Below are 12490 nucleotides of genomic sequence, written 5' to 3' on the forward strand. Positions count from 1 at the left end.
ACAGGTGGGAGGATTATTCCAACTGTTTTGGGGAAGGAGTGGGGATTTCCAGGAGTTGGGCCACCACTCACTTTTTGGCCTTTTATGGCCAGCCTTGGAACTGTCATGGCACATGTGGGTGTGTCATATAGCAGCTAATGTGTAATGAAGCTCAAGGTCTACTGGAAGTCGAATCTTCTGCCATCTTGGGCCTAGTAGGTTCTAACCAGTTTTTGTCCTATCCTGCCTTTCTCAATGGCTGTGTCATTCTTTTCATGGTTGTACCCTGTCCCTGTCTCACTTTTAGGTGCTAAAAAGTCTACAGTGATACATTTCCTAAGTTCCATCCGCTCCAGTAGCCATGGACAAAGACTCCTTCTTAGATCATAAGGCATCAGGGAGAAACAGAGGGAGAGAGAGAGAGGGGACAATTGAGAGATGGCTTCAAATGAGGGAATTGTTTTCTAGTTTTTTGGAAAATTACCAAACAATGTACAATACAAAAAATTGGAATGCTTAAAATCCCCTCAAATCTTACAGACTGCTTACAAGAGTGATCTTTTAAGCTTTGGGGTTAATTCATCTTTGGGAAATAGAAGGCATTTGCTAAATGTCAGAAATTTAAATTGTAAACCATCATAGGAGAGACCTGTCCCCAGAGTAAAGTCTTTTGTGTTGTGTGTGTGTGGCAGGGATAGGTGGGTGTGAAGAGATGGCAGAGAGGCATGCCAGCTCTCAAACTAAAATTGCAGACATCTTATTAAACGAGAGGATCTCAAACCCTCCGTGACTCACCGGGTAAACCCCACGATGCCTGGAGCAGTGCTGGGGCTGCAGAGGGACTCACGGGGACCTAACGGGATCAAATTCTGTGCAGGCCACTCTCGCAGTTGCCTACATTCTGTCACCTTTCCTGTCAGTTTTAGAAGGTTGATAGCAATGAGGTACTCTTCTTTATTGGGACTTGGGAAGAGAACACGCTCACGCCCACGGGAGGGAGGAGTGGGGTGGATGTGAGTCCTTTCTCAGCACTTTCTCACCACCCCCTGCGCACACTTCATCTGGTCTTTCTGCATGGTGGTTGCAGAATCTCTCTGTAGGGGAGATTTTCAGAGGAAAACCCAGGAGAGAAAGAGCCCCAAGCTCAAGTCTAGAGACTGTAGGAGACAAGGATAACTAGGACCCTGGGCTGCAATTACATTAAAAACCAACCAACCAACCAACCAACCAAAAAAACCCCACAGGGCTCTCGTCATCTGAAAGAGGGGTTTTGTGTATTCAGCATTACACATTGTGATCTTTTAAAGGCTTTTTGGAAGGGGATGTTAACTCCCTGAATGGACAGAGCTGTCACATTTCAAAGCTGTTTTTCATTTTAATCCCCCTCATTTTGGGTCTGACATCCAGTGGTGATTCCATTACCTTCCATGGAGGGGAACAAACAGATAAGCCTACAGAAAATTGGAAAGATTAGCTTCTGAAGATGGCGCATTTAAGGCGGATTTTCAGCGCAGATAGAAACCCTTGGCAGTGTTGGTGCTAAGCTCGGTAGGGCCCTTTGTGCGCTGAGCTGGGCTCGTGTGGTCGGCGCTCCCCGGGCCTCACTTTGGGGTCCCCTTCTGCACGCTGATTTAGGTGGATGGAGACACGCTGCTTTTCCTTCTGCCCAGAGGGACACCTGGAGGCCTTGGAACGGTGCGGGCTGCCCTGCCGCCCCGGGGCAGCCAAGTGGTTTTTAATGAGCCTGTCTGAGTGCACTGGCGCTTTTGCGCTGCCGGCCCTCTGCTCGCCCATTGTGAGTGTTTCAGGAAACTGTCCTTCTTGGGAGGCTGAGGAGGCCGCTGGGGCCAGAACAAAGGGAGTCTTGTTCCGTGGCCAATGGCCTGGGTCTGGTTTCTGCTTTCACACGTGCTCCGAGAAGGCTACCTCCAGGAGTGGGGAAAGTTTTTGAAGAGGATTATACAGGATGCAAGTATTAAAACGTCTCTTCTTCCTGCTTTCTGGGAGAAACAAGACGATGGAGCAGTACCTTCCTTTGCTACTCAAGTCCCTCTCTGACCCTCCAGCCAACTCAGCTTGCCTTTGCTCTCTAAATGGGCAGTGCTGGTTCTCAGTTCCTACCTTCGTTGTATTTATTACCCCCATCTCATCTCCTCTGCCTACGTCCTCTTTGTCCTCAGTCTTACTCAGCCCTCAGGTTTGGTGTCTCTCAAGGAAGCCATCCCAGGTCACCCCAGCAGGACGGGACTTTCTGTTCTCTGAGGTCCTATGGCTCTTTGCTTCTTTACCACCTTTTCTCGTCTGAGGTGACTGTTCATTGTGTGTGTACACGTGGGTTTCATTTGCAAAGCAAATGGCAGAGAAGCAGTGAAGACCTCTGTGGAACAGTGCTGTTTTGTACACACACCGCATACCTCCACATACGCTCACACCACACACATCAGCACCCCTCACACCTACACAACCCACACACCTACACACTGCAAATACCACAGATACTACAAATATACACACCCCACCACACCCATATACATCCACACCACACACAGTACATATATCAGCACCACAGACACCCCCACATGACACACCTCCACACCACATACATCACACCCACCCACATCATATATGTGAACACACACAAATCAACCAACATCACACACACACACCTCACACCATGTACATTAACACCATGCTCACCACACACATCTACACCCCACAGCACACACAAAGATTGTGTTGACAGCCTCAGCTTACTGAGCACACAGGCCCCGCCACTCTTGGGCTTATGAACTGGAATGATCATCCCAGCCTCTAAGCCTGTGGAGGTTTGGGCGCCGCTGTCTCAGTGGGGATGGGGGTATTATTGTCCCTCCTCCACGTGAACGCGTGCTCCTTCTCATGTGAGTTTTGGGTAGAGTCTTCAAGGAGGCAAAATGGGGAGTGTCCAGACTCATCTGGGTCCTGCCTTGGTTCTTACTCTGACAAAGGCAAACAAAGGACGTCAACACTTGTATGAGCCAGGAATCAATGAATCTGTTGAAAGGGGAAGCATCTAGGGAAACAGATTTGAGTCAGTTATAAACGATTTTTGGATTATCAATCATTCTTTGGCTGTGGGCCACTGAGGAGAAGCTAAAGGATTATGATGAATTATTAAAGAGCTCTGGGCGTGCAGGGGAGGGGATACACTATTTGGACTGAGGCAAGTTGGCCGCATGGTGTCACAGTATTTGACAAGACAGAGATCTGTAGTTTTCAGGGTAAGTACCTTTTCTGCCAGCAATTTCCACTGTCCAGAGCATATGGGGCCCAGTATTTGATTTGTTGTATGTTTGTAATGGCCTCAGAGAAGTGACATCTCAGTCATTTGGTTTTGTTTTCGTAAGATATATATATTAATGGCCTGGGGTAGAAATGTATTTTCAGACTCTTCAGGTCAAGTAAACCTCAACAACTGCTTAGCGAGAATGTGTTACGAGATGAAAAATATAATGCAAACATTTATTGTCGCTGAGCACAATAAATTATCCATGCTGTTTAATTTGAAGCGTACAGTAATTCTATGCAGTAGACACCGTGCCAAGTGTCATAAGCAGTGGGAGGGAGCACAAAGGCTTTGGCCACCCCGCCTGCTGGGAGTGCACAGTTAGGCTGAAAACCAACGTAAACACATCACATGATTTAGGATTCTTAGCAGAGGAGGCATTCCAGGAGCGTGCCCGCTTTCCCAGGGCTCCACCAGAGAGCTTTGCCAGAGGCCGGATGTGTCTGAATTCAGCTTTCCTCTTCTTTGAACAGGGTGGAGGGTCAGGAATCAGGTGTGAAGGAGCCAGAACGTAAAGTGCAGTGTGGCCTGTAGTTAGTGCCGGGGCTCGCGTGACTTCTTGCTTTTGGTACCTCTAATGCGGACTTAAAAGTCAACCTGCCAGAGATGCACTAAGTAGTGACCCTCTGATAGAAAAAGAGAATCTGATTGAGGAAAACAAAGCAGATCTTCCAGGTACCAGGCAGATTTGGAGCAAGGATATTTGAGTCAACATTGTAAACGCTGTGGGGCTTCCCCGTTAGACTTAAGAGCAAACTGGCTTTTGTGTTTTCTTCTTCTTTTTTTTTTTTTTGTTTTGTTTTGTTTTCTTTTTTGGTGGGGGAAGTAATTAGGTTTATTTATTCTTGGAGGAGGTACTGGGGATTGAACCCAGGACCTCATGCATGCTAACCATGCGCTCTACCACTTGAGCTATACCCTCCCCCTGCTTTTGTGTTTTCTTTTACTTCCATTTCTTCCCAGAGTTTTACAACTTCTGAAAAGCATGAGTGACTCTCTGGGAATGCAGTTGCTGGCGATCACTGCAGACGTGCAGACTGTGTGTGCACTGATGGGCTGTTTAACATATAACAGAACTTAAGTGTCCCTTTGCACGTGGGGTAGAGAAGGCTCTCTGGGAATTTTGCACTGAGGTCCTTGCTAAGCCTGTGCCTTAAGCCCTTCTAGAACTCTTCTTTAGGAATTGCTTTCAGGTCCTATGGTGCATCTTTTTGAAAGTCTTCTGAGGCGGCCAATTCTGAAATATTCATCTGTCCATCCTTACCTTAGGTAAAATGAATAGAAGTGGAAAAAGGGGGAAAACATAATAAGAGAATATTTTATGAGCCGATTTACATGTTAGAAACAGCCCAAAATTATTTGGAACAATTCAGGCTGGAAATTACAGGTTTTAAAAAGAAATTGATAAAATGGATTTTCTTGATTGGTTTGTAAAGTGCTCCTGAAGGTATTTCCGGAATCAGGTTCTTAGAAATTTCTGAGCAGTGATGACATGAATGAAACAACGTCTGTCAGCTCTCAAGGTGATTTCATTAAAGCAGATTAACCTGGATTTGTAGGTTCTGGTCGGTTTGTAAAAATTCCAAAACAAAGCCCACATTGAGTATGTTACAGTGACACATGTAACCTCATTCCTTCTGCTCTCCTTCCGAGCCTCCTTCCTCCCCACACGCTCATCCGCGTGCACGCTGGTCTGCTGCCCTGGGTGGCCGCAGGAGGGGTATGGGTAGACCTCAGGACCCCACAGAACACGCTCTCCCCTGCGGGGCTGAGTTGTCCCGCTAACTGTTGGTCTGTCGGCGTGTCACAGGGATCATCAGGGAGCAGGCAGTGCTGTTTCAAAGCCCCAGGTCTGGTCCCTTCTCTCTCTCCCTCGCTGCCCAGCACCCTGTAGCTGCCCGTGTTTGTGTCTTTCACTCACTAGGGGAAGCTCCACGACCCGCAGCTCATGGGCATCATCCCAAGGATTGCGCATGACATCTTTGACCATATCTACTCCATGGACGAAAACCTGGAGTTTCACATCAAGGTATGTGCTATCGATTGAGTCCCAAGAGAAGCAGCTGAGCCCCAAGTCGTGTTTCTTTGCTTTCCTCTTTTTACATACACATAGAAGATGATTTTACCCATTTTAAAGGCCATTCCTGTGGTAAGCAGAGCCATCCTTATTTCATGACTCAGGCTGATGCTGAGGAGATATTGAGATAAAGTAAAAACCCTTCTTAGGTTGGCATCATCTTGACAGTTGCCTCAGTCCTACCCTTTACCCTGTGGATCTCTGCAGATATGACAGGCATGTGTCCATGATCAAGTGAGGACAACATTTCCCAAAGTGTGTTCCACGGAACACAGCCCCTCGTATTACCCCTAGGTGGGCTACCATGGAAAAGGCTTATGTGGCCAGAGAAGCTGGGAAAATGCTTTGTTGAACAATGTTAAATTTAGCACAAGCTTAAATACTCTACGGTGTAATGCAGTTCTGAAAGGGGGCATGTAGTATATTACGTTTCCCAGCGTACTTGACTGTGGGTATATCCCCCCCACCCCCCTCTCCACCGTGGAGTCTGACAGACTAGTTTTGAAAAGCATGCTCTGAAAAGTATTGGGAAAGAGAATTCTTCTCCTCCTTGTTTTTTGTTTGTTTGTTTGTTTATTTAAAAAAAAAAACCCAGAACCTATGTTCTGGCTTAAATTTGAATCAAAAGAGAAATTTGTCTTAACCATGGCTGTTAATTCATAACATTTGGTAGCAGGGGGATATTCATCAGCACTCCTTTGTTTGTGAGTGACTGAAGGCCACTTGTGTAAGCAAATAGAGGAAGTTGTTAAAAGATCCAGAATCTGACAGTAGGCATCGGGGCGGGGGGTTGTGGAGAAACAAGAAATCCAAGCCCTGCTTTTCCTATTTTTTTTCTTTTTAACTTAAAAAAAAATTGAGATATAGTTCACATACAATAAAATTCACCTTTTTGAAGTATTTAATTTGATGGGTTTTAATATATTTCAAAATTGTACACCATGATCACTATTTAATTCCAGAACATTTTCATTACCACCCCTAAAGAAACCACCCTGTTATAGTCCCTGCATTTTTACCCTCTTGCTTTATTTCTTCTCTTGTTCCAGACCATCTTGCAACATGGCAGCTCCTGCTCCACATTCCCTTGTTTCAAATTCCAAATCTCCCTGGGAAGGGGCCCATTGGCCCCGCCTCTAGTAGGCAACCCCTCAGCTCCAATTAGCTGTGTCCAGAATGCATGTGGCTGGTGGAGCCCCCACCACAGAGACTGAGGATGGGGTTGATAAGGGTGGAGGGTGGGGAGAAAGGGGCAGCTCTAAGAAGACTTGGAGCTGAGCAGATCAACCAAAAGGCTGATCATCCCTGAAGGCTGGGACCCAAGTGTCCAGGCCCATCATTTTGGAGATGAGGAAACTGAAGTTCAAAGATGTAGAGCCAGATGGCCCGAGTGACATAACAAGTCGTTGGCAGAGTTGAGATTTGACTCTTGATGTGACCAACCCCACATGCAGTACCTGTTCCACTGTATTAAATTTACACCTTTACTTATTTCTGCTGTGTACCCTCCCCAAATTATATAAAAACAAGGTAACAGCTGTTTGCCCAATTAGAAAGTACATCTGGCAAATCTTTTTCCTGCCAGCTCCCTTTGTTAGCTAAAACCAGCTTCTCATCCTCGCCAGAGTTCTTTCTATCTGAGGATACAGAAGCTTGTGGCTTTGATGGGATCAAGATTTAGGAGCTTAGTGCATCTTTAAGGCTGTTTGCATTTAAATACCTTAAACCACTGTAGGGTTCTTATGGGATAATCCTGGAGTAAGATGTTAAACCAATTATTGCCCTCCAAATAGGGTCTCGTATTAGAATCTTATTAAGATAAAGACAGCCCTGGCATGAAGGGGGAGGAGAGAAGGAACAACACTCATATCTAGGGCTGAATTTTGCAGTCCACGTCCCTGTTCCGCATTTGTAGTCATGCTCTCTTGTTTTATAACTAATAATCCTAAGTGGGCAGGTTATCTATTGACTACTTCATATTTTGAACCGAGTAGTGACAGGTTGCATCAAGAAAAAGAGGCTTGATTAAGGCAATATTGAAAATCTGTTCCTTAAAGTGAGTCCCACAGAGGATTTAAACGTTATTTTCGAACATGCTTTTCCTTGTGCCAAACAATGCTTATTTATTTTTCTTCTATCTGGTCTTACAGAGTATTGGAGGTAACAAAAATAACAAAATTAAAAGCAGCCACTATCTGCTATGGTAAAAGGAAGTTACTAAGTCAGAGTTCTTTTTCTGTATTAAATGTGAACAGGATTCTAATTGCCAGATTTGCTAATACCTAGTTCACAACTGCTTGTCAGATGCATTTAATTTTCCCTGTAACCCATGGAGATAAGGGCACATGTTTAAGATCTCAAAGATAACAGAAAAGTCTTAATGAAAATCAGACAGTTCTGAAGTACACAGAATGGGTTGGAACCAGGGTTGAGTTGGCTGCAGCAGAGCTGGGTTAGAGATGTCTTAGGTTAGAGGCCAAATAGACCCTAAGATTTTGGCCACAGGGAGAGGCTTCCAGAGCGGTGGGTCTTTCGAAGGTCAGGTAGATGTGTCTACAACAGAGAGGCTCAGCGTCAGGGCAGTTTGACTGAAGTTCTAGAGGCAGAGGTTGTTAGGGAGAGGACGCTCAGCTACAGAGTCCAGGGTTTGGAGCCGGGACCCCAGATCTCAGGGAAACAAGGGAGTCAGGAGGTTCCAGGCGGAGACACAGACAAAAGATACTGAACCAGGGCTGAGCTGGGTTGGGACTGGTGCTGAGTTAGTGATGCTCCCCTTCTGCTTACCTAGAGGTGGGGCTGGTCCAGAGCTGGGATGTGGGGGTGAGATTTCACCTGCAGAGTTACATCCCAACTTTACTTTTTACAACTTTTTAAATACCTTTTTTGTCCAATGCTCTGTTTAGATTTTTAAAACCCCTTGAACGTGAGGGAGAGAAAAGTTGGTCGGCAGAAAGCAGATGTAGACTGAGTTCAGAATCCTAGCGGGGATTTTTGACATCATCAAGTCTAGCGGCTTCCTCTGACAGATAGGAGCATTGAGGCTGAGGGCCTTGGTTACTTGCGAATTAAATCTGCAAGGTCACAGATCTAGTTAAAGTTGTTCTCAGATGTCAGCCTGAGATTAAGATAAAAGTCACCTGGGGAGTTTAGAAACCGATTCCTAACTCCTTTTCTCGGAGATTCTGATTCAGGACGATTGCAGTGGAGTTCACAATGTAAACAAACGCTGTGGGAGATGCTGATAAAGGCAGTGCTGGGACTGAGGTTTGAGAATAATTAATTGGAAGGCTTTCTTTCCTTCCCATGGTCTAATTGTCTTTTATTAAATTACATTTTATTCAAATCCTTCCTGGACTTCCCCAAACTAACCTGTATTATCAGCTCTCTCCCCGGTACTGTTCCGTAGTTCCAAGCAAACTGGCCTCACCCCCCCCCCCCCCTTTCTTCATGTGGATGTTTGGGACCTGCTCCCTGCCTGGCCTGATGGGGCTGTCAGTATCGTGCCTACTGAGACCTACTGGCTTTTGACAGTTACTTGCAAAGGACGTGTACTATTCCAGCTGCTGTTGTACCTAGAAATTTGCTTGGTGCTCCTCTAAGGTGAAGAGGTAGGGTCCTCCTGTGAGGCTGTCTAACACAGGATGTAAATAACGCCTAGTGGAGCAGCAGAGAGCTGTGATGTGGAGGTGGAGAGTGGCCCCTGGGCAGGGACCCATAGAGCAAGCTGACAAGCATGAAGCAGAGGACTACAGGGCGCTGGCCGGAGCCCTGCCCTCTAGGGCTCTGAATCTTCCCTTGGTGGCCCCCTTCTTCCTCTTCGTAGCGTGACAAAAAGCTTTTACAAGTTCTAATACTGATGTTTTTGAAATGCAGCGTGGCATTTCTGTTTCAAAATCAATTTGTTTTTAATCAGGTTTCCTATTTTGAGATCTACTTGGACAAAATCAGGGACTTACTGGATGGTGAGTAACCTGAATTCTTGTCCTTTATTTGTTCTGTGACTAAAGTCCAGGGAGGTTGAAATGATGTACAGCACTTCTGCTTCAGGAATTTATAGAGATGTTCCATTGCCTTCAGGCTCTCTGCTTACTCTCAGCCAAAGCTTAAACTTCAGTTATTGCAAAGAGATTAGCTTTGCCTATCTTCTGTAACAATTTCTATTTTTCCTCCAACGTAAGGTCTTAACTTTTGTTTTCTTCTTTGCATGTCATCATTATCATCTCTGTAGTATCCAAGACAAACTTGGCTGTTCACGAAGATAAAAACAGAGTCCCGTACGTAAAGGTATGAGGAAAACTTGATCAATGATGCATTGATTTCTCTCCAATCTCTGTCATAATTATTGCATAAGATGCCCAATTACCAATAAAGTGCATGTAGATACTTAACCATGTTCCTAATATTTAACATTCATCTGGTTCAAAAATGAATGTTTAGTTTCTTCAGTCGAATCTGTGTAAAGCTGTCACAGATGTCTAATCACAGGAGCTAAGAACCGCAGAAGTGGACAGATGCCTATTACTCACATTTAAAGAGGCTTTGGTATCAAGCACAGTTGTTTATTCTTCGCAGCTAGGGGAAGCCCATCACAGCATTGTGCCTAGAATTTCAGCATCTCATTAAAGCTGGTGGCTAGAATGAAAAGCAAGGCAAGATTTCATCCGTTTCTTTTTCTATCATTGGTTTTTCTTCTTTATTTTCTCCACAGCTGTTGAGTATGGATATGTACTTAAAATCTGGCATTTCTTGTACGATTTACTTCTGGGCTTCCTAGCGTTTGCTCAGACTTCTTTTTAATGTGAAATTCAAGCCCTGAGCGAGGAGGAAAAGTCGTTGGATCGACCTTGCAGCCTTTCTCTCGATGGGCATCTCTGGAAGAGAAACAGGGAGATGTTCAGCTGTTTCAAAGTCTTGTCACTTTTCAGTTTTTCGGTGGCGAACCTGACCTGACTGTCTTGCAGGGGTGCACCGAGCGGTTCGTGTCAAGCCCCGAGGAAGTCATGGATGTGATAGATGAAGGCAAAGCAAACCGCCACGTGGCTGTAACAAGTAAGCATGGGCTGTGTCTCCTCCCCTCTAACTTAGGGCACAGACATCTGCCTACCAGCCAGGTCGGGTGGGGCTAATGTGTTCCAAGGGGAACAGTGCACCAAAAGGCAGTTGTAAAGCTGTGACCCACACCCCGACACGAGGGTGTGCACAGTCCCAGTGTGCCTGCACAGGTCGTGGGACATGGTGACTTCAGCTGTCCAGGGGACTCTTGGAACAGTTGGGTGACACTCACTGGGCCCTGGTAACAGCATAAGCTTGAACACTGAGGAAAGCAACCAACCAACCGACTAAAGGAGGAAAAGTAATCGTCTAAGTTCATTTACTTTAACTATGTTGTTGTTCAGGTTTAAAACAAATCCAAATCAACAGAGTCTATATGCCAGTCGTACACATGGAAAGAAACCACGTTAGATTTCTGCCCTCTGGGAAAAGGGAAAGAAATACATGGAGAAACTCAGAATGCAGAGCTGGGAACTTAACTGTAAACTTTTTGAGGCTTTGTTAACAACAGACACCGTCAGGTCAGCTGGTTTACCTTGTGGTTCGTTGCTCATCCCGTCTCGGAGAGGCAGGGCATGAGGTGGTATAGCAGCAGAGGTTCCGTGAAGTGATGGGGGCTGTCTGCCTTATTCAGAGGAATATGGACAAATGAGAGTGAGTTCAAATGAAGAGGACCTGAAAGAACTAAGGATTTCTAGCTCTGAAGAGAGAAAAATATCTGGGGATGACATGTGGTTGATGCAGTATTTCTTAACATATTCTCAATGTATTCAAGGTGTTGACATTAAGAAACAGAGTTAGCTTGCTTTGTTTGATCTGAATGTGTAGATGCCCCAGGATTGTTGAAGCGACAGGGAGGCAGCTTTTGACCTACTGCAAGAAGAACTTGAATCCTTATCGCTGCCCCAAGTAAAGCCTGCTACCTAGAGAGGCAGTGAGTTGCCCGCATGGTGTAGAAGAGATTAGAGCATTTTTTGGTTGACTGGTTCTACGATACTTCGATCCAGAACTGTAATTCTCAACTGTTTCTCTACCCCAGTGAACGTATCAGATGATAGTATACATGTGGCAAATTTCATAGGTGAGCGTAGACTTGTATGTAGCATAGGTTAATCTCTACTTCTCTCTCTTCTGCTCATACACGTACAGGAAAGATCATAAGGCTGATATTCTCATAGTAATAGCGTCTCATTTGTAAAGAAGTTTTTCACTGTTCCTTAAGTGATTGTTAGTCGTGAATTATTCATGGGCTATCTGACAGTCCATCTTGGCCCCCCGGTTCAGAATTGTTGGTCCAGAGCACTATTTTTCTAATCATTCTAGTAAGGTTTTTTTTTTTTTTTTTATTGTGGTAGAATATACATAATGTAAAATTGACTACTTTAACCACTTTTAAGTGTACAATTTAGTGGCAGTAAATACATTCACAGTACTTGAAACCATCACCACTACCTACTTCCAGAATTTTTAATCATCCCAAATGGAAACTGAATAGTAACTCCATTGAATAATAACCCTACATATTGCCTCCTCCAACCCCTGGGAACCGCCATTCTACTTTCTGTCTCAGTGAATTTAACAACTCTAGGTACTTCATGTAAGTGGAATGATACAAGTCCTTCTGTGACTTGCTTGTTTCACTTAGCATAACGTCTTCAAGGTTCTCCATGTTAGCATGTATCAGAATTTCCTTTTTCCTTAAAAAAGGCAGAGTAATGTTCTGTTGTGTGTATATACCACATTTTGTTTATTCACACATCCGTAGGTAGACGTTGTCTTGCTTCTACCTTTTGGCTATTGTTCATAATGCTGCTATGAACATGGTTGTATAAGTATCTATTTCACTTCTTTTGGGTACATACCCAGGAGTAGAATTGCTGGATCACGTGGTAATTTTTTAAGGAGCTTCCACACTGTTTTTCATAGCAAGTGTACCATTTTACATTCCCACCAACAGTGTGCAACAGTCTAAGTTTCTCCATGTCCTTGCCAACACTTTTTATTTTCTGATTTTTTTTTCTTTTTAATAATCATCCTAATGGGTATTAAGTGGTACC

At 44.7% G+C, this 12490-nt stretch overlaps 1 protein-coding gene across 1 annotated transcript in view; it reads left to right on the forward strand.

Moving 5' to 3' along the window:
• The window catches only part of KIF5C (kinesin family member 5C), a 147185-nt gene that overhangs the window by 58056 nt on the left and 76639 nt on the right, over positions 1 to 12490 (forward strand). The window contains exons 4-7 of the mRNA XM_010974807.3: positions 5229 to 5333; positions 9295 to 9343; positions 9610 to 9665; positions 10343 to 10430. Of these exons, the coding sequence (XP_010973109.3) occupies positions 5229 to 5333; positions 9295 to 9343; positions 9610 to 9665; positions 10343 to 10430 (298 nt within the window). The remainder of the gene's footprint in view (positions 1 to 5228; positions 5334 to 9294; positions 9344 to 9609; positions 9666 to 10342; positions 10431 to 12490) is intronic.

This window comes from Camelus dromedarius, chromosome 4 (genome assembly GCF_036321535.1).
Source record: "Camelus dromedarius isolate mCamDro1 chromosome 4, mCamDro1.pat, whole genome shotgun sequence".
NCBI lineage: Eukaryota > Metazoa > Chordata > Mammalia > Artiodactyla > Camelidae > Camelus > Camelus dromedarius.